Source organism: Cottoperca gobio, chromosome 15, assembly GCF_900634415.1.
Source record: "Cottoperca gobio chromosome 15, fCotGob3.1, whole genome shotgun sequence".
Lineage (NCBI taxonomy): Eukaryota > Metazoa > Chordata > Actinopteri > Perciformes > Bovichtidae > Cottoperca > Cottoperca gobio.
The window spans coordinates 9043718-9070408 of NC_041369.1; the positions used below are offsets into that span (position 1 = coordinate 9043718).

The 26691-nt window shown below is 40.5% G+C and overlaps 2 protein-coding genes and 1 long non-coding RNA gene across 3 annotated transcripts; all 3 read right to left on the reverse strand.

Annotated features, from left to right (window-relative positions):
* Positions 1-214: 214 nt before the first annotated feature.
* LOC115020215 (opsin-5-like) lies at positions 215-6056 on the reverse strand. Its single transcript, XM_029450171.1, has 6 exons — positions 5918-6056; positions 4293-4498; positions 2233-2332; positions 1140-1244; positions 826-1049; positions 215-670 (listed from the first exon to the last, which is right to left on the reverse strand). The coding sequence occupies exons 1-6, from the start codon at positions 6054-6056 to the stop codon at positions 215-217; spliced, it is 1230 nt and encodes a 409-aa protein (XP_029306031.1).
* Positions 6057-13643: 7587 nt separating this feature from the next.
* Positions 13644-19898, reverse strand: LOC115020217 (uncharacterized). The gene is made up of 4 exons (XR_003833551.1): positions 19681-19898; positions 19199-19245; positions 18845-18959; positions 13644-16192 (listed from the first exon to the last, which is right to left on the reverse strand). It is a non-coding gene; the product is annotated as an uncharacterized LOC115020217 (long non-coding RNA).
* A 2062-nt stretch (positions 19899-21960) lies between these two features.
* LOC115020450 (spastin-like) lies at positions 21961-26460 on the reverse strand. The gene is made up of 16 exons (XM_029450497.1): positions 26090-26460; positions 25925-26008; positions 25743-25826; positions 25494-25651; positions 25278-25411; positions 24379-24472; positions 24205-24279; positions 24001-24072; positions 23829-23904; positions 23628-23739; positions 23461-23535; positions 23328-23370; positions 23140-23219; positions 22979-23049; positions 22842-22882; positions 21961-22735 (listed from the first exon to the last, which is right to left on the reverse strand). The coding sequence occupies exons 1-16, from the start codon at positions 26205-26207 to the stop codon at positions 22610-22612; spliced, it is 1443 nt and encodes a 480-aa protein (XP_029306357.1). The 5' UTR covers positions 26208-26460; the 3' UTR covers positions 21961-22609.
* Positions 26461-26691: the final 231 nt, after the last annotated feature.

Below are 26691 nucleotides of genomic sequence, written 5' to 3' on the forward strand. Positions count from 1 at the left end.
TGCCAATAAAGCCATTGGATTAAAATTACTGCTTTAAAAAATGTAATTGTAAGAGCTGGAAATGAAAACTCTAACAAGTGTGAAATCCCCCTTGAGACTCAAAAAAGAATTTAATAACATTGGTGACATACAGTTCATTAACATGGGTAAGACCAAGAAATACAAAAGATACTCTTAATCTCCCCTTGTAATTCAAGCATTTGGTGAAATGTCTTCAGAGCCTGTCACACCAGTACTCTTCTGTTTCAATGTGTGAGGGCAGGTCAATGTTGAAGACCCCCTGTGGGTCAGAAGGAGGAGTCTGAGGAGGGCTGTTGACCCCTGAGTCGCTTTCAGGATGGGATGTGGCATATTTTGCCACCAGCTTCTGGACAGGAAGGGATGCAGCTGGGGGCGGGGCCTCAGCCTTGGGTTTGATGTTCTTAAAGTGTTGCAGGCGCACCACCTCTCTGCGCTCTTGCGTGCACGGCAGCAGCACAGAGACGTCCTTGCGGAACTTGGAGCTCATTCCGAAGTAGATAAGCGGGTTGTAGAAGCTGGCAGACTTGGCGAAGAGACGGGTCATGATACTGGTTGTGCTTGGCACATGGAAGCCCCAGGCTGACCACATAGACACGACTGCATATGGGGACCAGGCCATGATGAAAGCTGTGCAGATTACAATGGAAATCTGGAGAGGAACATGAGGAAACAATTGTCAGGGAAATGTGATGTTTATTACGGACAGGACACTTTTAAATAGATCTTTAAAGAGTCTCATTTTCCTTTTAAAATCAAGCCTCTCTAATAAAAACCTCAGAAATAAACTTTTCTTTTTCACCCTACCCTTGTGACATCTCTCTCCACCTTCCTTTGGCGGGCGGTGAGGAAACCATCAGCTGTCATGGCGTTAGTGCTTTTCACTGTGTTGATAATGGAGACGTAGGAGAAGAGCATGACCATCACAGGGATGAAAAAGCAGGAAATGAGGATGGAGATGATGTAGGACTTGTGGATGGTGGAGTAATTGGCTTTGGACCAGTCCACCTCACAGGTGCCATAACCTCGATCTAAAGAGCAGAAGACACAAAAGGTCAGATCAAAGAAATGAAGTCGTATACGTATACTTTCTTCTGTCAGATGAGTGTGTGAGAACAAACCTGTGTAACTGCCCCAGCCAAGCAGTGGAGCAACAGACCAAAACATCGCTCCGGTCCAAATGCAGATGAGCGATACGGCAATGGTGTTGATGCTGATACAGTAAGCTGCAAAAACACACAAAACAAAGAACATTATTACAACAGAATATTCCCAAGTTATGGAACAGATTGTGGGATGGTTTGAAAAGGTTAGATGTTATGACTTTGGTGAACGCAGGACAAAAAAAGTGAGAGGCACTTAAAGATGCAGCATTCTTGACTTGTTATGAATGTCAAGATGGTGACATTTGTTGAACAATGAGGTCTTTTCTTATATTAACAGCCTTTGCAAACATCTGCGACTGAAAAGAACCTCTGTTGACAAAGTACACATAGCGTTGTGTTCAGGGGAAGAAAGAAAATCAATTTCTGAGCAGCGCTCACATATCCTATGTCAATAAACAACACGAGAAGTGCAGTGCAGTTTGTGAGAGAGGATTGGCCATAGTTTTGTTAGGCTGAATTAATTTATGGTGTTGCTTGGATCCCTGCAAGTTTGCCTGGCCTAAATTATTTTAATTTCAACCTTAAATCAAGTTGCATTTTTGGTATTTTCTGATTTACATCCATATCTGTTGCTGTTTGTCGTAGATGCAGCCGCACTCTGGTACACAATATATATGATGATATCCCACATGTACAATCAATGTTCACAGTGTAACCATCAATGTAAAAAAAAAAAACACACAAAGATTTATATAGATTGTGTTTTATGAACAGCCACAAACACAGTAAAAACTCTTATGCTGACAATAGAGGCAGACGCTCAACCTAATTTCCATATAATTAAGACATTCTTCAGCATCAGTTACATCCGAAAATAGAAAATGGCACCTCAAGTTAACCTAATGACATGTTGGAGAAATGTAAATGCAATTGCTGGAGACAAGTGGTAGTCATTTCCATAGCTGAACTCGGTAATAGGGCTGCATTAGCACTGAAAGAAAACACTTTTCTTTCAGATAAGAACTGCAGGAATGTGAGGCAGGCAGAGACGCTGGTCTGAGGCTTTCTATATTTTCTCTCACTTGAATTCACGGAGGTTAGATCTGACCTTTGTTTGGGTGGCATCCCTTGATGTATCTGGTGACGCTGATAACGGTCAAGGTGTTGATGCTTGCGAGGCCGAAGAGCAGGGTGAAGAAACCATCTACCTGGAAGGAAAGCAGGGAGAGGGGTTGGTGAATCTTCTTTATCTTTAAAATAGATGTGAGTGCTCATTGAAGCCTCAAGATGTAAATCCATCGCATGGCTAATTGTTCCAGCTCTTCGTCTGTCTATCTTTATCAGATAGAGATGCTGCAGCTCAAGGGCACTTCCTGCCTTTTGGCCAAAATGCTCCAGACCCAGAGCATTTCCTCCGATGTGAGCTGCAGGCTTTTTAACTTGCACAATCAGAACTGGGACATTAAAATAGGAACTTTTACTAAAGCTGTTAATAGATTTCCACACAAATACATTAAACAATGAAGCTTTTCAAGCATTCAGTCCATTGTTAGGATGATTATCTTTTAATCACAGCTCTCCTTAAGGGGAATTATGCTACTGTGTTTCAGTCTGGCTCCAACTGTGCAACACCTAGCGCCCTGCTGTGCCATTTCCAGGTGACATGGATCAGTTTAGGTCTCTGATTACGCTCTTCATCTTCCTTAGTCCTAATCCTATTACTGTCAGTCATCATGTTTTTTCACCCTCACATTCGCCAGATTACTGGACTGTCAACGTCTTCACAAATATGATTTTCATTCAGCACCTTTTCTATTTTTAGAAGAATTTAGGAATTTAGGACCGTGGCTTCTTGAAATTATGTAATTTGATCCTCCAGATCAATTCACAGTATTCTCAGGGTCTCTCTTCTGTCTTTGCTCATGAATTTTGGATCACAGAACAAGTTAAGAAAAGTAATGACTTAAATTCAGAGTATTTTTTGTACGCCTTGTACTGCTTTGACGATCCTTTCCCCTGTATTCCCCTTTGCAACATCAAAGCGTCCCATAAGGCTCTATCATATTCAATAATGTCTTGTCCCATAGTGTGCTAAACACAGGGATCTGGCCCAGCTTGCAACGGTTCATGTCCCATCATGCTCCATGCAGAAATCTGCTAATGCTTGTCTCCTTCACCTTCTAGTTCCTTCCCTCCTCTATTTCTGTCACCTTTTACTTTCCCCTTATTTACTTATAACGCTCCCTCTCTCAGCCCACCTCTCCCAGGGGAAGGTGAAATGAGAGGGGCATACTGCTGCTGCTATCCTAATATTTCTCCTTCATCTGAAAACCTGCAATAGGATGCCTCTGAGATGAAGTCACCTCAGTGGCTGTACTGAAGCTTATAAGAGCAGCAGACATCGCTTTACAATATCTCTCCCGCTCAGATGTTGGGGTTTACACTCCTGAGACTGAAGGTGTTTTGGTTACACCAGCTTGTTTTTGTTTCCTTATGGCTATCATGGTTTCCACCACAGCTTGCCTTGAGCAAGAAAAATACCAAGCTAAAGTATGACAACTATTTCATTTCAAGCTGAGACTGTGGGAGGAGGAAAACATTCTTTGAAATGACAAACAACAACTCCTCCAATAATTTAATTCAAATCAAATGTCAAAATTCAGCAACGTAACACCCCGTGATTAAACGATGCAATAATGTCTGCAGATCTAATTTGTTTCCTGTTTGGTTGTTGACAAGAGCCATGCTGCTTGAAGAGTTTCCCCCATTTAAAGGCCTCCTCAGTGGTAATCTTATTACAGATTTAACCTCCAGCCCACATGGCTACTAGCATAATCCTTTGCACACACACACACACACACACACACACACACACACACACACACACACACACACACACACACACACACACACACTTACTGTAAGACTTCAACAGATTATTTTAATGTACTTCATTGATTGGGATTGGCCCAAGTGAGCAGATTCATCTGTCTTTTGCAACTATGCATAGTCATCAGTTTCAGGCAATTTCAAACGTTTCTAAATGTTTTAATACTGCAAATGACATCACAATTTAAGATTAGTTGGGAAATATATATAGAACATTAATTAATAAGTAACTCTTTTAAATATGACTTAAATCAAGTATTTCCTTGGTGTGGCTTTTACCTGGCAGGTCCAGATCCAGGTGATCACATACCCATTATCCTTGAAGATATTAAATATTTCTAGGATCCCTCTGGAGTAGCCGAATATGGAGATGCTGGCATCAGAGATGGCAAGATTTAAAGTGAGGATATCTGTTGACTGAAGTGAGGCCCGCTGTCTGTACAGGACAAACATCACTAAACTGTTTCCAAACCAGGACAGCCATCCTACAGACAAACAGACAGCATTTCAGGGAATATTTAGTGGCCCACATATTCTTTGTTATAACATAGTGTAGTATAGTACAAGAGCTATGTAGAGTATTATACAGTACAGTTAGTAGTATAAAAAAGTATATCATAGTATAGTATAGTACAAGAGCTATGTAGAGTAGAGCATAGCATAGCATAATAAACAAATGTGGACCACATCATTGTATTGTATAGTGAAGTGAAGTAGAGCAGAGTGGAGAGCATTGCAGGCTACTGTGAGTAAACAATGCTGCAGGGATATGGTGCTAAAAAGAATGTAAAATTGTAGACACCATACAGTATAGAGCTATACGATGTTTGCTGGGGGTTCAAAGATTTGCTCCCATTCTGGCAATTCAGGCAGGCATGGGCTGGGTATCAGGATCAGCACAACCTAGTCATATGCATAACACAATAATACAATTTCATTCATCATTCAGTATAGTATATTATTGTGTAATAAAGTGTGGTGTTGTATAGCATAGTAGTGTTGTATGTTATAGTAGTGTATATTGTAATATAGTATAATGTTTTATAGTAGGCTATATTATATTATAGGGACAATAAAGTATAGAGTAGATTAGATTATAATAAAGTGGATAGAATAGCAAAGTTGTCTATGTTGAGAGCAATGCAAAAAAGGGTAAAATTCCTTCCGTGAATGTACACATTCTCGGACAATAAATGTGATTCTGATTCTGAAGTCAATAAAGTGGAATATAGCAGAGGACAGTGCAGTACAGCGTAGCATAATAGAACACATTAAAGTAACGCATAATGCAGTGGAGTGGAGAAGAATAAAGTAGAACAAGGGTTTTCAAAGACTGGGACTTTGGGCCTCCCCTCGGACAAAGCTTGGAAAAGGCGCGACCTCACCCTAAACTATTAATTTAAACTAATAATTATGAACAGAGACCAGAATAGTGGAACTACTCTGTATTTGAATAAAAGTGGCGCAAAGCCAAGAGAAACCCTTGCCTTTTTATAGCTCAGTCTGTGTAACACAAAATCCCTTGACAGCATTAGTTCAGATGGTCAGTGTCACCAACACACACTGACTGTCTGACCGACTCTTTGTTATTGACCCTTAAATAATGTGGGACTCTTTCTTGCTAGTGTTCGGCCTAAGGGATTTAAGGAACAAAGCAATTTGTATTGTTTTGCTCTACAGAGTTATTGAAGTCAGAACAAGTTTGAAACTAAGAGAAAATATTTCAAGCATTCAGTCAGTAATTTAAACGTGCCATTTCATAGGCATTAATCTGGGGTGCTTTTTTGTAGTATAAAACACAATGGATAATGTTTTTGACTTGGGCATTCTCCATGAGTATACAAAATAAAACACTACAACCTTTTCAAGTTATAGTGAATTCTAGTACATGATGGTTGACTTACCCAACACTAACAGATAGATTCCAATGATGGTCTCTCCTTGTTCGGTTAGAGGGGGGTCTGTATTCAGAGTACTGAGGTTATTATTTCTCCATGGAATATTTACGACCTTCACAGGTAAACCCTTCAACATTATTTCCATGGCCTGAGTTTCGATGCTAATGCATGAATCCTTGCTGTCCTCTACAGTAGCTCTGCTCTGCTCTGCTCTGCTTTCAGACTGTGTAACAGTACGACTGACCGGTTAGTTCATTTTAAATCCAGCTTAGTACACTAATACCTCACCGTTCACTGTCCAAATGATTGCACCTGTAATCCTATCTATTTATTAGCAACTAAGCAGATAATGACTTTGGGTGGAAATCCAAGATAATAGGGAACTGTCTAGTCAGCTAGTCTACTGAACAAATTATATTTGGAGGGGTTTCATTTATCTGGAATTAATCAAAGTCCTATAGAGTCATCTCACACAAAGACACTGAAAGGCCCTCAGTCCAAACCTACACCAATGCTGAACTATTGATCAAATTACAAACTGCCTCTTTTGCAAATGCTAATTTGTTAATCGTTCACTCACCTGCTGCCGTTTTCCAAGAAATGTATGTGAATGCAATCTTGTTTAGGAGCCAATTCTGAGGTTAGATAGTGAACTTTTCATCACAGACTAAGGATTACATTTATACAATATTTCCAAAATTATTTGTATCATTCTGAGGATCTTAAAATAAACACGATCCAAAAGAAATCCAAATTATATTTTGGCTCAGTTTATTATCAACTAATTAAGTATTTAAATAATTTGGTTACTATCATTATTCTATTTCAATGGATATGGTTATAAAGCCAGCAGCAAAATAGCTTAGCTTAGCACAAAGACTGGAAACAGCTTCATACTTACTGTAACGATATCTCAGTGGTATTAATCTTCTCATCTAACTCGGCAAGAAAGCCAATAAGCATATTTTCCAAAATGTCTATTCCAAACCTCTCAACTATTGTTTGCTCAAATACTGGTCCTACAGACCAACATGGGGAAACATCTTGTCACTTTATATTGTCATGAGGTGGTGTGTAACACATACGTCATCCTAACCCATTCAGAAAAATCGTTATGTTCTTTGCACTTGAGTCCTGCACCAATGATTACTAAACGGTACCTCCTCTCCAGAGACACGTTCTAGTTTTCACTAATCACTTCCATTTATAAAAAGAAAAGGTCGTGGCAGTGTGACTGCACTTAGCTAAAATGTTGAGCACATTCATCTATATGTAAAATGAGAACATATGAAGTATAATTGAGTCAGTGTGAGCTGATATGTCACGGACAAATTCACTGTGCTCTGATGTCACTGTGAGAGCATCTGGAACCCACTTACAGTTTAACAATCAGAAACCATTTATTAGAGGAGAGTTTTGGGATTTCACTAACATGATATGATGGTCCAACTGTACTGATTAAAACCATTTTGTTGTGTCTGGACATACAATTGCACCACATCTTCCCTCCTCCACTCTTCTGCTCTTCACAGTGAGCTTCTCTGTGGCAACACACCGACCGAAGGGGTAACCTGAATCCCCCCCCACTCGGTCTGTGTTTAGATCACAGTGTGCACCTTGTTTCTCTCCTTTGGCCGCCACAGAGCAGCTCTGCTGGCCCTCAGGATGTGGAGGGAAGGGCCGCCGCTGCTGCCAGATGCCTTGGTGCTTCCGAGTCCTCCTCATAAAAACCTTTTCTTTGAGCCTTCGAAAGCCAGTTCGGGGAGAGTGACAGAGCTGAGGGGAAAGTAAACCTCTGACCCCAACTGTCACCCGTCCAGCAGTAAACACTGAACCCAGTCATCGCTCACCCCCACCTCCACCCAGAGACGCCCCACGACACAACTTCAGCACTGCAGTGATCCCTGTGTGTGCAGCCCAGAGAGAGGGAGGTTTCCTGATGCCTCTGTGGTGTGAGCCTTCTGGTTAAAGTGGATAATGTGATAATGGTTGTTGGAGGCATCGTGCAGAAAGCTCATAGCCAGATGTAGAAGTGCTAGTCTTTGCTGCATGACAAGTGTTATTGTTTCTAATGGGAAGTCACTTTGTTTTTCATGCCTGTCTCCACGGTGAACGAAGAATCACAAAACTAAGAACAACAACAGCAAAACTATATCAAAACATCCGTTTACAAACTCTCACACAACTCGTGCAGTATAATCCAAGTCTCATTTCTCCAGTCGTATGCTCACTACTTGAAAAAAACAGCATTTTTTCTATTTGAACTATTCGAAACACTTTGGACTTGCACGGACAAGTAGCACGCCTGCGCAAGCGTGAGACTGTTTGTTTCAAATTGTAAGGTTTTAGTGAAAGTGCTGGGTTTTTTAAGTAGTGAGCATACGAGTGGAGAAATGAGACTTGCATTATACAGCACGAGCTGTGTGAGAGTTTGTAAACAAATGTTTTTGCTGGTCTTAAACGAGGCCACTATTTACTTCAATTCATCAATAATGTTTTGCTCTGTGTTTTGATTCTTTGTTCACCGTTGAAGGTGAAACAAAGTTTTCTTCAAGAATTCAAGGTAACACAGGGTAACACACGCAATTCTATATAAATGGCCATTTTGTTGGACGCGGTATCCCTCTAACAAAATGTTCATGAATGATCTTCGCACTTATAGTTGTTAGGAGTGCCATCCTCTTACAGGGAAAGTGAGGAGATTAGACTGTCTGGCAGGAAGCAAGCAGCGCCTCTCGTGCCGTCAGTGTTGAGGACAGCTGCTACTGAGATTACAACGCTGCTAAGCTAACAGGTCAAAGACCAAGGAGGACCGTGCATTCAGCAGGTGCCAAGGACAACAAAAAACTGACTGTCTGCAGCAGACATGAGACAAGTGTGCGAAGGCAGAATCCACAGTCTATAGACGTCCAGACTTTATTCTCTGTTCTGGGAAACATCCATCCTGACACATTCTTTGCACATGAGATTTGCAAAGCTAAGCACAAAGCAGTGGCACGTACTGCACACTGTACAATGCTCAGGTGTTAGCATGTTACAGGAAGACATCAAGATCAGCTTAACTCCTTTGGCACTTGTGTGTGTGAAGCTTGGCGATCTCAGTGCAGCCACAGTGGGCCACTGTATCATTAGTCTTATGATGATTACTCTCTCTCACCCTCTGTGTGTCGAGCGAAGCCGGGGATGTGAGGTTAAAAGCTCACAATTTTCCAAATGGAAAATCACAGACACAGATACTATTATGGAGGTGTGTGTTAAAGGCTACGAGCTGTCTGAGGGCAACAAAGCCTCTCTTCACAGAGGACATACACCAGGTCAAGAGACCAAATACAGGATCTGCTTAAAAAGGTCTACACACTTTCTCTCTCCCTGTCACTAAACGAGGCGCACAGGGACTGCTTGTATGAAGGCTCCACAGAGTATGGAGGTAAATGGCTTGCCTGTCATTTTGTGGGTCAATCTGTGCATGATATTAGTAAAGTATGTCCTTCACACCCGTAAAAAATGTCTATACTTCCTTTTGGTTCACTGCTTTTTAAAGACAACATGGTCTTCAGTTGTTAAATTGGATATTTGTGACAAAGTTTGTTCAAGGATGTTTGTCGGAATCTGGCCTTTTTTATTTGTTTCCTCTATCGTGGATGGTGGACTTCTAAACATAAGAATCAAATCAGATCTACATGGATAGAAAGATAAATTACTTTAATCTGGAAAAAAACTAATTAGGATAAATAAAAAATAGAGAGACGTTTCGCTTATTTTCAGAAACAGAACGACTAATTCAAAAGAACATCCAGCTGGCTAACAGGTGAAGATGGCATAGGTCCAGTAACAAAACCCTATAAAGCACTTCTGCCTGCCCACAGCAGGTTCACACCTCCCTCTCAAAGGGTTGGAATCTCTCAGCAGTAACATCAGCTCTCAGAAGTGGGTCCATTTGTTATTATTTCACAACTTGTCATGTCACTGTGTAAGCTTGGTGATGCATTAATACAACACATGGAAGATGTTGCACAGAAATAGTCTAGAAGAAAGTCTACATTTCTTTGAGTTATTAACTTAGCGGATATACATTTGGATGATATGGATATTACATATTATTATTATCGCTGACGCTTTTTCCAAAGCAAGTTACAATAAGTGGTAAGACCTGGAACATTGTGAAAACCATTCATGGTAGAGCTGTGAGATTTGTGAAATGCTCCTTGCAAGTAAAAAGTTTGTGAAATTGCAGTTGCACAGTTCATGCAGTCACTTTACCACAAGTACAAAGACTGGACTGTTTTTCTCTCTTACTCTTCCCCCTGAACCAAAACAGTTTTCTGCCCTGACAAGGCCAGTCAGAATCAGCAGATGTTGCTGCTTAAAATATAATTTCTTTAAAAACAAGTGCATGATGTTACAGAGCTTTTGTTTTGCTGACCTGTTGAACTTCAACACAGGAAAAGAGCACTTTGTATTACGGTTTTATCTGCAACTATTATTATCAGGAGAAAGGGTCTGCAGTGTTGTCCGAAATGCTTTTTACACAATACCCCATAATCAACCCCATAGGAAAAGAATAGATGAATGGTTCAGTATGCATTTAAAAGTGAACACAGGCTCTGTGTCGAGCCCAGGAGAGCGATGTGCATTGGTTTTGTGGCTCAAGATCTTTGGCTCTGAACCACATGCAAACATTTACTTGGGCACTGCGTCCAGTTTGCAATTTCTCCTCCAGAGTCTGTTTGTTTAAGCAGGTAACTTATGTAAGTAGGTCTTATTGAGGGTTGAATACACGCCATTCCCAAAGGGGTCTGCACATCAGTTTTGACACGAGGGGATATATTGCCAAAATATGGATGCGGAAATATAAATGCTAATGAAACTCTACATCCTGTTGGGATATGGACAGTTTGATGTCTGACAGACTGTAGCTTCTGCTTTCACTGGTGCTTACCTGGAGTAGCTCCCTGCTCTGCTTGGCACAGTGGAAAGACTACGTATAGCTCTTTGCATCAGCCTCTTTGGTCTGAGTGAAAGGTGTGTGCTCAGAGATTGGACTCTATACTGTCCTCTGGACTTCTGGGGATTGAGGAGATTGGGGACCTCCTCTGAGGAGGTACAGCTGCAGGAGCCTGACAAACTGACAGCCTCTCACATCGCAGATCTCTATGGAGCCCACCTGTCCCCCAACTTGATGTGTTGTAACACATGAGCGCCTCTGTCGATAGCAGAAAGACGTAAACAATCTTGAAACTGTCAGTTAGGATCAAAGTTGCATCAAACAAGTATTTTAAATCTCCTTAAAAAAGAGTGACCCCGTTAACAACATGGATGTTCTCAGCTGTCCTGACGCACCATCAGGGTCGCTGAGTCGACCCCTGTGTGACAGGAGGCTACTGGGCTGCACCATTATCCTCTCCATCAGCTACAACTTGTTATCCTTAAACATGACACTCCGATGACCCATGACACATTCCTGTGTGAGCCTAACTTAGAAGGAACAAAACAAATTTTAAACTGACCTGCTGACCGCTGTGTGAATGTGGCCCCTTCAAGGCCCCTCTTCAGCCTTTGGCTATCAAGTACTGAATTTCAGATGTAGTTTCCTCCGCCAAGGATGTAATGTTTTTGGTTTTCTTTGTCTGTTTGTCTGTTTGTCTATCAGCAGGATTACAGAAAAACTATCTCCGATTTTCATGAAACTTTGTGGAAGGCTGTAGCATGGGCCAACAAAGAACCCTTCACATTTTGGAGCGGAAGTTTCACTTTCGTTAACATTGCAAGATTAGGAATTATTTTTCTTGTTCTAAATGTTTAGAGGATGTAGAACATTATATAAATGTGAATGTGCACTTAACCAACTGAATCACCCTCCTTTTATAAGAGAGTCCATTCATTTACACATTGGGCATATTCCCATTTAGGGTCACAGTGTATATGCCAGCAGGTTTTAAATAGAAAGCAACAAAATGCTCCGGACACAATCATTATTCAAACTCATAACTAGATATAATTTAAGGAAATAGTTCAACATATTGGGAAATATGCTTATTCACTATCTTGCTGAGAGTTAGATGAGAAGATGGGAGCGGTACACTATCAATCTTCTCATGTAACTCTTGGCAAGAATGTGAATAAGTGTATTTCCCAAAGTATCAAACTGTTATTTTATAGTGTCTAGAACAGGGGTCAACGTTTTTCAGGCCAAGGACCCCCAAACTGGTGTAGCATGGAGCAGGGACCCCTACTGTAGCGGTAAACGAGGAGGAGGGGGTGCTGTCCGAGTTGTTGCTTTTATAAAAAAATGTTTTGCTTTATCTACAAACCATTTTGCGACCCCCCATGCAGTACCCCTGTTGAATGGTCTAGAACAGTCTTTCTCAAAGAGTGGTCCGCGAGTATATTGGTAAAATGTCACATTTGAAATGAATATATTATAAGTTTCTCAAACTGTTTAAAAATTACTAGTATAGACTAGAGTGTAGCATAGATGTAGCGTAGCTATGTAGGTTTGTTTTACGATCTTATGTCATAAATGATCTGCGCGGTCAATTTGAGCCGCGGTCAAGACAGGGTCAGTTAAAAGAAAATGTAATCAAAAATCTGACGCAACAGTGAAGGTGCATCGTCCTGATGCAGGTGATTCAGCAGCTACAAGTGTTTCAGCCGCAGCGACAACAAGAGGTTCTGTGTGCGTTACTGAGTCCCAGGAGAGCGGTTCGCCGTCCAACTACCACCCGGCTGAAAGCTGTGAAACTCGGCTTGAATGTGGAAAGTCCAGCGCTAAAGTGAAGAGAAAATATCACAGCGACTACATCAAATTTGGATTTGTTTTGGACTGGAGATGAAGAGGATCCCAATCCACACTGTGTTTTGGGCTACGAGTCGTTTTGAGAGTAAACACAAGCATTACTTTGGGGAACCTTCAGGATCTTTTGAGAGTAAACGTGATGAATTTAAGAAGCATATGTCGAAGTTTGCATTTTGCGTATCTCTCAGTAGCAAACGATCTTGCTGTGGGTAAGTTGTGGCTCTGTACGGACATAAACTCAGTAATAAATGTAGTCTACATTTCATATGAAAGTCTATCAGCATTCACCGTTTAAATCGCATATGAACGAAATGCTTGTAGAATCCGTAGTTGTATTTGTATTGTTGATTTAATGTGTGAACGAGCGATATAGAGAAGCTCACATGAAGCTCATTATTAGGCTGTCATTTGTAATATATTGTTGGAGTGGTAAGCAGGCCTATTGTTTTTGGATTTTTGGGGTGTTAGGTGGTCCGTGAGTGTTTTTTTTATTGGTTAACTGGTCCTTGGTCTGAAAAGGTTTGAAAAACACTGGTCTAGAAGCAAATGCTAATGAGAACATGCAAACCATTGGGGCATCGTGTTGCGTCATGGAAAACCCAATACATTTCCGTTTGCGGGGCGCAGCGCCCCTCCAAGACAATGGTAGGGGAAACACTGCAGTGACAGCGATAGACACTAGAAAAATAATTAGTGTGGGAGGCTTGAAACCCGCACGTTGTTTTTCCACTTGCTGGTTGCGTTTTACGGAAGCTTCGGTAGAGAATCCGCCATAACACCCGGACACAAAGGACTCCATCAGGACCACATGGAGAGAAATGAGAGGAAGCAACAGGAAGAGAGAAACAGTGTGGGAGGGAGGGGTGTAAGAAAGCGAGAGACAAAGAGGAAGAGAGGGTTAGGCGGGTATTTATAGAAATGCAGAAAGTGGCCATGTTCAGGTGTGGTCCTGCTCCCAATATTCTGCTAGATAGCTTCAATTAAAATGATTTATGATACACAGAATGAACATATGCATGTCAAATATGCACAGCTGAGGTGCACTTGGGACAGGGAACAAATATGCATGATGTACAAAGATGGACAGATGCACAGAGTGGATGTGTTGAAACTAATTATTTTCAGCCAGTTGATTTCCATATGTGTATGTTAAACCTTCAAGGGCCTGGTCTAACTTAATAGGACGTGCTTCCATGACCACCTGGACAACATGCCAGATGGTTTGTATAGTGACTCACTTAAGCGTGCAATGCCCAGCTGTAAAACACCTGGCATGATCTGGGCTTCCACTTAAAATACCAGCCACATGGTATTATATGTTAACAGTGTCTGTCTTTGATAGAACAGATGAGCCAACAGATCAGATAGACACTCTTCTGATCTCCCTATCTCAATTTAAATCTTCTTAACCATTCCTCATAACAATCTGTTTTGAAGTCTAGTTCAAATTTACCTGTCTCATTAATCAGGAAAGTAACACCACATAAAAACCAGAGCTGCCATAAATCTAAGTGATGAAAGAGAGATAGGATATATTAAATTCACCCATCCTTTGAGTATCCAAGAGGCATATGTCCCATAAATAATGCCTCCTGGTGTTACATCAGCCAAGTTATTAATGTGATCACCGTTAGTAACTTAATCCATTCCTTCCAGCATGACACATATTAAAGAGTGCTAAATCTTTGGTGCAAAAAGAAGCCAAGAAGCTGCAATAACTGATTCTTTTGGCCACTTGGGGGCAGCGGAAACAAGTTGTGAACACAATACTGACATATCATCACCTTAAAGGCACAATGAGTACAACTTTCCTAAAAAACAATGTTCAGACTCATAAAACTATCCCTCTCAATAATAACTTATAACCCACTAGAAGTTTGTGGCAATGTCTGTATCTGCAGACCAAGCGCTCTGCTTTTAATTTCTCTTGTTTTAATTTCGCTCTGTTCAGGATGTTTCTGGGCGTCAACCTCTAAAAAAAACGTAGCTACCAAGTGCCAGATCGCAAGCACGGATCCCAGAGGAATATGGGGTTGGCTCTCCCCCACTGGGAAACGGTTGCTAATTCCCACATCCAGCAGTTACAGAGACAACATGATCATTTATTTGGATTCATGTTTGTGGCCACCTGGTGAATGTCCAATATTCACTCTCTTTCAGCTCTGGTTTTGGTCTCTACAAACTCCTGAGGGAAATATGTTGATGTTAATTGCTCCACTATGTTCACCAGCGAGGTAGTAGGTAGAGCTCTTTCTCTAAAAACAGCTTCCTTCTGCGGCCCAACGCTACGAGAGTGCTCAGAGTGAACCAGAACAGTAAAGATACAGACTGGACAGCTTAATCAAAAGCTTGTTATTCCTAAACATTTTTTAAAGGAAATTCTCATCACATTGATGATCATTTAATTTCTCTTCTTCTTTTTCTCAGTTTTTCTTTGTTTTGCTTTGGAATGTTTTTACTGATTGATTTTCTGCTCATTCTTTGTTCTTCTTGTTGTCATTATCTTTTGTTGTTTTTATAATGTTAGCATAGTTCTCTTCTTCTTCTCCTTTTTCTTCTCCTTAAGTCCGTTGTATAAGCCTGTAGCTTCTTCACCTCTCTTGACACATTTTAATTTTTTTATTATTTGGATTTTATGCAGTTGTATGTGTATGAATGCATAGAAAAAAATAATATATATTTTGTAGCATGTCTGTCATAAAAGCCTAAAATCTTGTTTAAATGCTCGTAAAGCCAAGGAGAGGTTCGGGTAAAAAATAATCTGTATCACCATGAGCGACAACTTTCACATTGTCAAATTGCTGTCCAATGTTCTGAATATCCTCATAATCACAGGAAAGTGCCACGGATTACACAAGTGCTCTTCCTCACTTATTAATGCTCTTTCAAGATTTTTAAATACACCTCTCACCGTGGTAACAAGCTCTGTGGCTGCCAGGCTTGGATGACTATGCAATATGATGCCAGTCATCAGTAGTCCCACTGGGCACATTGCAGAGGTTAATTCACACTTTACTTTAATTATACAGTAATTTACACAGGATGCTGCAATGGTGCACATTAAACTTTATAACCCTTGGTGCTGTGCTACCCTATGATATATCAAAATCCCCACCTAAAACATCTAATAATCACTGCAGTCATTTACTAGCTTGGATTTTCTTCCTGTTCCGCATGAGGTAGTCAAAATGGCATCAGTTTAAAAGTAGTTTCCAGATGTAGCTTTTCCTGTGATTCAGCCCTTATGTATATATCCTCAGTGACATATACTGTATGTGGGAAGTTGAGTTTGCTTCAGAGCTCAGTCTGTGTTTACTGTGCCCAAAATTCAATACAGAATCACTGTGAAAGATGATGAGATAGATTTTTAACATCAACTCAGAGTGACCCCGTTCCACATCCCCCCAGCAGACACCTCCTGATGCTGTGGATAAGGAGGACTTTTGTTTTGCAGGTCATGTGGCAGAGGTCAAGGTCTGCTTCTCCTAGAAAACAAATCAAGTTTCAGTTCCAGGCTCATGCACAGATACTGAAACAGCGGTGAGATTTTCTATCCAGGAAGCCATTCCTGGTAACACAAACTACAGCTTTCATTCCACAAACCAAATCTAAATATGTTTGCATGAAAATAGGGAATATTATAAATCACTTCAAGCTATCCCCACAGAGGCACAAAGTGACACGGTGTACCACAAAGTACAGATTAAAAAAACACCACAACATGTGTGATGTGTCTGCCGTTTTGTGAGCAGTGTGAGATGCTGTGGGACACAGGGAGATAAAAGAGCCCCAGGCCTGTTCCTGGGCTTGTGGCCAAGACAGTCTGTTTTGAAACATCCTGATGAAACTAAACCTCTCCGTGGGCTCATTTCACCAGGACGCTTTGATAGATCTTGATGTCCCGCACAACAGGACACTAATGTGTGATCTAATGCTTAAGAACACAGTATGTTGAATGAATCATGTTAAATAGGTAAACATGACTGTGATCACATTAAACTGGACTTCTATGATGAGGGAGTGTACAATGTAAAAGGCTTGAGCTTCTATAGAGAGGTTTTTTGCTCTCTGGCTTTGTTGACGTGGACTGAAGTCGTATTATCATATTTCATATCTATAATAACCTTCCTTTCTATATTTATTGAGATCGCTGAAGGAGACTTACAGTAGGCATGCCAACATGTTCAGATCTGCAAACCTGTGACTTTGCAAACTGCTTCAGTCCTTTTTGGTTCTATTGCTAATGCCAACGCAGGAATGTGTGTTTTGCTTTCAATACCTGCCAAAGCAGATCATATTCAAAAGGCCGACATTTAATTGCTTTCATGTTTGCACATACCAAGCCCAACACATACAAAGCGTGTATGCTTTGGGATTCTGATTTGACTGAGAAGGTCATTAGCAAGATGATTAAGACATTTTTTTATCACAAAGAACTGACCTTCTCTGATTCTAATTTTCTGTGATGAGGTTTAGCTTTTAGCCATGCTAGCAGCGTATAGCTCTAGGGCTGGCAACGTTGGTTGTTTGGTGCACCACTTTGGCCCTGACTGAAATATCTCAACAACTATTGAATGGAATAACATGGACTTTTGTACAAATATTCATGGTCCATTCAATCTTACTGACTGTGATGATCCCCTGACTTTTCGTCTCGTGCCATCAAGAGGTTGACATTTTTGGTTTTGAGTAAAACATCTCGACAACTAATGGATGCATTAAAATGAAGCTGTTCTTTGTGTTTTGTGCTATTTACCATGCTAACAAGCTAAACTAACATAGTGCAAATGGTAATCATAATGCTAAGCGTGTTGGCATTGTGAGCATGTTAGCATGTTTACATTAGCATTTAGCTGAAGGCACAACTGTGTAAAAGTACAGCCTGATGGAGCTGCTAGCATGGCTGAAGACTAGTCATGTTTAAGTGTAGGTTATGGCTGTGTCCCCATAATTCACTCATTCATTAATCCCTATATAATAGTGGACACTCAACAGTTTAACCTCCAGCAGGTGTCACATATCTTTTTGAGACTGAGAGCTACCTGAAGGGTAGAGAGTAATATGGAGGGCTAGTGTTTGATATAAACTTCCCTAATAATATAATAATATATAATATAATAATGAATATTATTAACAAACTACATTGGGGGGCTGTCTGTCTAAATCCCCAGATTACTGTTAATGATTCATCACAATCATTAATGATGTTTTTCCATGTGATCATAGAACAACACAGATATATATCTATTTAAACATGAACGTTTAATGATTCATGTTTCAACATTTGAAAGTAATATAATATCACATTTTAGTACAATATTATAGTGAGCAGTAATTTGAGAATTTGGACACTGACTGATCATCATCATTGTTGGGTCATCACTGAAAGCTGTCACGCAATGGTAATTTTTGCATCATTTAAATGTGGCGCATTGCATTGTAAGATTCTTAGCAGAAAGTAGTGCACATGCCATGGATTCATTTAGGTATTGAAAATGTCTACACTCAAATAAAATGGTGGACTGTAAATGTATTTCACCAACAGGGAGTGACAGTCGGCACAGCCTTTGACTGAACAATGTCACGATATGAGATCAGATACTTTTTGTAACCCAATCAGGCCTTCCAGTGCTTTAGGTGGTTGTAGCTGCAAAATGGTGATGAATAGGTACTGTTAGAACTGTCCTGTGTGAGTTCACTAAAAGTGCAGCTGAAGTTCCCCATCACTGTCAAATAAAAACATTTATGTGATTATAACATATTAATACCTTCAGTCATTATATTATATTATTATTATATTCAGTCATATATAATATGATCATAATCAGATTTAAAATTAAAATAAAAACAGTTTTTAATCCTGGACCGAGAGAAGAGTTGGAGTGGGCTGGTTGTCTAATTGCTGCACAGTGAACCTGACCGGGGTCAGAGGTGGAGCTGACTCCTGTCCTCACATGAATGACCCGAGGGAAGGGCAACAAAGGGATAAAAAAGGGGAGTGGGAAACACGGAATGACAGTCAGACAGAGCATTATTCTTGTGAAAATGCTCAGTCCGCACTTCACTATCACTTTTCATCAAGTGTTTTGGCTGCACAGGAGTGGAAGGAATGCACCGCGGGGCAGCCTGCAACTCACCTTGACAGTGAGTGCACCGTTCGCCTCAGCATCGTCTATCGCCCTTTCCTGCATCCAACCCCACGTCTCAACATGTCCACCTCAGTCCAAGGCCAATGTGTATCCTGAGCATCATCTGGGGAGGATATTTTTCCACACAGGATATCACTATTTTGTCAAGAGGGCCACCCGGATGTGAGACTATAAACAGACAATTTTTGTGTTGACAAGCTGCCCTGACAAGTCTCAAGTCTTACACATCTGCATGTTTCTATGAAGTCAAAGACGAGGGTTTGGCTCCTGATCACCTCACAGAAGTAAATTAAATAAATGGCTTTTCAGGTCATGTGCGGGCATGACAGAGTGTTCTCTCACCTCTGTCCACCTCGCTCTTTACAGCTTTAAAGCTTTGTGGCTGCAGGCTGCGGTGGGAGGAAAAATACATGAGCTTAACTGGGTTGACTACAAGGCATGCAGACACCGATAAATTCATTATTTTGCTTGTTCAAAATCACTTATCTAAAATCCCCAGTGGCTTAAAATAATCTCCTTCCTCTCGTGATCAATCATCCATGTACATTGCTACAACACTTTATAAAATGTTGCTTTTCCAAAAGCTGTTTCCTTGTAAAAAAAAAGGTGCTGGAGTCCCAAATCAGAAAGTGTAGGACCAGCTATTTCTGACCTTACCACAGACCTATCACTCAGCAGGAGTGAAAATTGGTTACTCTAAACTCTTTTCTTTTCACAAATACAAATAAGGCAGCAAAAACAAACATCTCCTCTGGGTACCTCTCATTTTAGCTTTGCTACATTGTTTCTGGATGGCATTCTTTCACAATTGTTATTTATGTTACCTTATTGAAGTTATTCTCGATGCTCCCAGATGTCATATCTGACCATTATTTAGATTTAAAGACCTGGCAAAAACTACAAATGTAGAGATACATTCTCAGTAAAGAGACAGTCTTAAAAAGTAAAGAAATTCTAAGCTAAATTTTCCTTATTGCTCCGAGCTAAGGCTGACCTGATATATATATATATATCAACATCTCCTTTTTCCACCCTCACACACTCTCCGATGCACACACCATAAATAAACAGCAAGCAAGAAAAATAAATTTGCTTATAAAAGACAGATGTTGCCATTGGATACAAGATTAGACTTGGCTTGTAGCCTCCCCTGAGGGAGAAAGATAACACTCGCATGGTAAATGAAGTTATGTATTGGGTGTGCAGGCCGGGGGAACAGTAGCAGCCAGTGCTGGAGAGTGGACACACTCAGCCCTGAAGGCTTTCCACTGTGTAAACCTTGAACCACATTTTCAGACTAAAGGTGATAAAGGGGCCAAATCCAAATTTGTGAAGGAAGTCCCTTTCCACCAGCTCAACAATTTACAATCAGGCTTTTCTTAAAAATAGACTTGCTCACTCATTCTCCGACATGCTGCTGCACACAGTCAGTGCACTGTGTCTTTCACCATCTAATACTGTAAGGCAGGACGATCGACAATTTATGTCAGGTTTATAATAATACCTCCATAATCTCAAAGATCCCAGCAGCCTTGAAGTGAGACACATGCATTCACTATAACAAAGCTCTCCCATCCACATGCTGTTTTCATAATGGGCCACTTGAAGAAACACTCTCACTGTTTGCTCAGTCAGTCAGAGGTCCTCACTGTGTTGACTATTATTCTACTCTCTACAGGGTGGGCTATTTCACTGGAGGTATCAAATGATCACCTATTCTGTTTTCCCTTGAGTGGATGTCATGGTCAAAGCATCAATGAGCCACTGTGGAGGTGCGGGCCTCTGACACGCAACCAAAAAGGGAAGCTGTCAATCATCTCCGAGGTTTAAAAGCACCTCCATAATGCTCTGTCTTCTGTCAGCTTGAAAATTTAAAGCTTGTCGTGAACGTATGATAATTGCTCTCTACTGTAATTACAGGTTATTTTAACAGTAACAGCTTGTAAGAATGTTGATATGAGGTGATAAACTCATTTTACTACCTGCAGGCTTTTATTTTATATCCTGACATGTAATGTTCTTGCAACTAGTCCGTCATAAAGACCATTTGTTTACTGTGCAGGATGCTCAGTTGAAGAGCAAACAGAGGAAAAAAGGTGATGACTAAATCCCAAGCCCTAACACTCTCCATTCCACTTCTGGCATCGTGAAAGAAGCTCTTCAGTCATGACAAGTTTAAAAAACACACTCCAGCTAACATCTCTCCCCGAGGGAAAGAGAGTAGTCGGTGTGGTTGCAGCTCCGGGAGCAAGTATTTTGCATCTTGAGCAATTATTTTTAATTTCTTCTCATGGTTTGGAAATAAAAAAACTTGGACGATGACCTTTTATTAATCAAATAAATAGTTTGCATTTGCATAGTCTGTAAACATCTGCAGGAGCAGATGATGCAGCTGGCGGCCGCACAAACCACAGGCAACACCCCCAGCTGACCATAGGAAGGGCCTTTGGGAGAGAGGTGGGATTGAAGTTTAGTTTTTCATTAGAAGAGTTTGGAGTGCACTGAAATAAAAGCTCTATGACTGACCACAAGCATTTACTAAGCCATGCCAGCTGGTGACCCGTCCGAGCTGCAGCCTTCTTATTAGATGGCGGTTTGTGATGGGGTCTTGACCAGAGCTGCATAATGTAGCTTCGCTTATCAACACTGTGAGCTTTCCTCCGAAGCACGTACATGCAAGTACATGAACACGACAAGCAGATGCTCCTACAAGTGTAACAATCTTCCATACCCCAAACTACAAATTTAATCCAATCTATCACTCAACCTGACAGTCAACACAGCAGAACACAGTTTATTTTCATTAATAGCAATTTACTGCATTCCACACATCTGTGGTTGCAGGCAGAATATTGGCTAATGCTAGATGCAGTGTGAACACAGGAAGGAGTCACGTAACAGGTGGAGACAGGGCAGCAGCACCATCTACCTACAGACAAAACATTTTTAAAAAGGGAGTGACATGTTTGCTCTTTTGGGGGAAGAAGGGATAGATCTTTAAAGAGAATATTTATCGATACATGAATTTTTTTTCTTTTTTTAAAAAAAAAGGTAAACACAATCCGATTTAAAGAAGAAAAGAAAAAGGATAACATAAAGCTGGAGAAACTTTCATGAATGTATTTATTGATGCAAGAGGAAAGTAGGAAGCCATTAAAGTCCTGCTTAATTAAATCGTTTTTAACTGTCATAACTTTCTGATTCATTAGGTCTCCTACTTTCAAATACAATCAATTTGTTTTTGTATCTACAAATTATAAGTGCAAATGGAAAAAACCTTTTATATAATACAAATGCACCCATTTGGTGAATCTTCTCCCCAACTGTTATCACTCTTGCACTCGTACATAGAGCACTTGGTGATCAATACCATCAACATGTCAACACATCGGGTAACTAATGGATGTGGATGTCAGGATTTACAGAAACTTGCTGCCCTCTTGAGGCAAGAGAAAGATAATTTGTATTTGCAGGGGATTCTTAAGAATAAATTATGAAATTTCAAGTACTAGCAAGACAGTGTTTTAGGAGTGTAATTATACAGTAAAGAAACTCTTTAAAAAACTTGCAAGCAAACCCTTCCCATAAAACAGGAAATGTTTCCAAATGTTGTAATATTTATACATTATAGATTTACCAAACCTACAAAAGTGCTCCAAGTTTTTAAGTTCATTTATGACGTATTATACCCGTAGAGGACTCAACTGTTATTTTATTAACAGTTCTTTTTCAAGTGGAAACTCAGAATCAAGTTCAAAGAGCTGTTGTGTCTCCAAAATCTTTGTTCCATTTGGTATACATATTGAGAGTCCCTGGGCTAACACTGGGCTTAACGCGCTTCAGGGAATCCTCAAAGTCTTTAATCTTGATGTTACGCATCTGTGGATACAAACAATAGAGCATTACTATACACTTAAATACTGTTACATAATGACACTTAAGAAAGAAAATACCTGTAGTATTGTAAGTAGTTTAACAGTATTACCTCACTAGCGGCCACACTTCGGACTTGGTCTGGCCCCAACTCTGCAAGAGAAGATTTTCACATATAAAAGAAGCCGATTTAACTCGTCAGGCTAAAATATACACAATCCGTACCATAATGCGAGGAGGAGGTCTTACCTCTAATCGGCCCGAGCGCAGCATCTTTGGCTAATGACGTGAGATCACTTCCTGAATATCCTGCACTCGCTCTATCAAGTCACAAGCCCAGGAATTAATGCATTTATACACACAAAAATAAGGCAGTAAAGGCTGTATGGTTATGCAAATATGAAACTCACTTTGCTAGATATGACAGCTCAGTTTTGCTCAGTGGATTCCCATGCTTTCCCAAAAGGTTTTTCATCAGCATCAATCTTGTCTGGAGGGACGAGAGTTACATCCTTACTCAATGAACTTGCATCATTTCAAAGCTAACAACGACACTGACCATAGTAATAAACTGTGACAATGGTTCCAATGCAAATACCTCCACATCCGGCAATGCCACATAAATCCTTTTTGCGAAGCGTCTGTAAGATTAACAAAAGTGGAAAATTGTTGAGCTTAAAACAAAAAGAAATACAGATTAATTGTGCAGCATGTGGATTTGCATCGTGTACCTCAGTACTGCTTCATCGAGTTCTTGAGGCCTGTTGGTCGCTCCCATTACGAGCACCCTGTCGTCCCCTCCGTGACTGCACCTGAAACCAATAACCGTCATGAAAATAACACCGAGCTGTCTGAGGTAACGGGGACATGAAGCACTCTGGAGCCGGTTCATGATCACATTGCAGCGGCCGCTCTTACCCCATCAAACTCAATGAGGAACTCGGTTTTTAATCGACGAGAGGCTTCGTGTTCTCCCTCCCTCCTTTCACAGAGCAAGCTGTCAATTTCATCTGAGTGAAAAACAAAATGAGGTTTATTTATTAGCTGCAATTGGAGGGTATTTGGGGCACAAACAGTTAATAAATAGAGTAATACAAACCGATAAAGATGACAGACGGCTGCAATTCTCTGGCAACTGCAAACAGTGCTCGTACAAGCTTCTCGCCCTCTCCCACCTGTGTTGGGAATGACAAGAAAGGTTAAAAAAATTAATCCTAAGCCAAATGTAGTGTAGTGTGTAGACCTATTCCAGACAGAAAGAGTTTTCTTACATATTTAGAGGTCAGACTGGCAGCGCTGATGTTGAAGAATGTGGCTTTTGACTCTGCTGCCACTGCTTTGGCCTTGTAAGAGGAAGCAAAGACTGTGATACAACTGATAATAATGAGACAGGACTATCATAACAGCTACATGCAACTTATAAAAACACAGTTTTATCTGAATGTTTGCGGTGTTGGTAAGAACACTCAACTTACCAGCATGGTTTTCCCATTTCCAGGCGGGCCAAATAAAAGCAAACCACGCGCCGGCGATCTCAGGCCAGTAAAGAGCTGAATGGCAAAATGTGAAAATTAAATGAGTTAAGTTCAATTTAAATCTGAACATTTTGAAATATAGTGAGCAGAGACTAAATGTTTATAAGTGACCACCTCTGGTCTTAAGGCAGGGAGGATGACAATCTCCTGGAGTGCTTGCTTGGCCAGGTCCTGACCCGCAATGTCTTCAAAGGATACAGCTGCTCCACTGCAAAGAACACAGAAAGCTACTTTAACTGCAGAGAAAGTTTTTATTTTTATTTGCTTTCCACCAACACCTAACCCTAACCCTAATTTACAGGTGTTATATAATAATAAAAAAAAACTATTTACATAGCACATTTCAACACAGTTACAAAGTGCTTTACAATAACAGCAGAACACATTTAAAACACAGAGACAATAAAAACTAAATAAAACGTCATAAAAATAAACGAAAATGTCATAAAATAAAAATTAAACCACCGAAAAAAAGCAATTTAAGTTTTAAGCAATTAGAGTTTGCACCTCTGATCTTCTCTGGCAGGTCATTCTTAAGTCTACGAGCCCTGAGTGCAAAGGCTCTGTACCCTTTGTGTATGAATCTAAACCTTGGAAAAACAAGGAACAACGCATCCGAGGATCTCTGGGTGCAGGAAGGGACATTAGGGCAATAGAAGATCTGATAACTTGCGACGAGGCCTTTCAGAGCTTTGTAAGTAATCAATAATATCCTGACAGAAATTTAGGAGCAAAAGGAAGCCAGTGTTAGGAAGCCAGGATCGGTGAGAAATCTGATCATGTTTCCTAGCCCGAGTCAAAATCCTGGAGAGTTTTGGATGAGCTGGATTTTTAACTGATGCCAGCACAGAATTACAGCAGTGCAATCGACTGGTTATGAAGGCGTGGATAGCGGTTTACAGATTTTTGGTAGAAAGAAAAGGTCTAATCCTTGAAATGTTTCTGAGATGATGAAAGCAGGATTAAACCATTGATTTAACATATATGTGTTATAATAGCATGCTTCTAAATACCTGTCAATAATTTCATTCATGATCAGGTTGGCCAGTTTGCTGTCCACATTCTTGAAGTTTTTCATATCCCTCTTTGGGGGCTGTTTTACAGCTGTAGATTTTCCATTTAGAGTTTTTCCCACTCGTGGAGTCACCTGAGCAGGAACTCACATTACACACTTCATCAGAATCAGACAATTTGAAATAACTCACAACTAAATGTAATTTTAAAATGACCTTTGAATCAGTGGGTCTGGATGGGGGTCGAACAACAGTGGAGGGCCTGATGTTGCCTCGCACTGCAGGCTGGCTTTTAGGCACAGGCTTTGGTTGTGGAAGAGCATGATTTGAGGTCTTCTGTGGATCACTCCTCCTTTTAGATGCCATTGTTGCCTCTGTGAAACAAGAACAGCAAATTATCTTCAGCAACAGCTGAAACTAGTGAGTCTAGACTTTAGGATATCCAAAAGCCACGATGAATCTTACCTAAGAGAGCGAGCCGATCGTTTGCCATGTTGAGATTGGTGACCATTTTATCTTGAAGTCTCTTTGATCTGTCATATTGCTCTCCTGCTAAAACACATGGAGTATAAGGCTAAAAGCATGTCAACTCTGAATATCGTGTAGGCCTACAGTACATCCAGATGTTAGGTTTGTTTCCCACATACCTTGTACCGTGATCTCTACTGCAATACCCCTTTCAAGCTCAGAAATCCCCCTCTTGTACCACTGTACAGCCTCCTCTTTTGCTCCTGTTATCACAGGGAGTTGTTTATTACTGGCTGTCAACACGCCACACTTCCGATGAGAAATATAAAACACAATGAACTAACCTGCATCATCTTCGTCGATCCTCAATGCCTTTGATACATACTCGAAGGCCTGCTTGTGGCAGTTTTTAATGACTTCCCCGCTGTCTTTGCTTTTACTTGCCATTGTTTTGGCCGACATTACTCTCACGTCACCGTCTCCTTCTTTTCAGTTGTATATCAGAGTTAGCTACTTTTAAAAGAGGGCAGTCAAAAATAGCATTTATAATCTGTTACATCCGAAGTCTTATGTTTAAAAAAAACAATAATTTTGCCACATATGTCAATGTAGCTTAGGTTTCATTACTATACAAACATTTCCAACACTAGCTAGCTTCTGCTTCCCCGTGTGCCCCCTTGATATGTGTCCCCGAGCTAGTTCCGCAAAAACAAAGAGCAGAACTTCCATTTGGACTCATTAGAATGGAAGCCTATTTCCGCCAGTTAAAACATATACAGTATATCCCCGTGGAAAGTCATAATTACGAGATAAAGAAAGTAGAAATTATGAGATATAACTTCATAATTATGAGATTTAAAAAAGTCATAATTATGAAATAAAAAAGTCATAAAAGTCGAAACTCTGAGATAAGAAGAGCGCATACGTGAAGGCGCTGTCTTCAAAG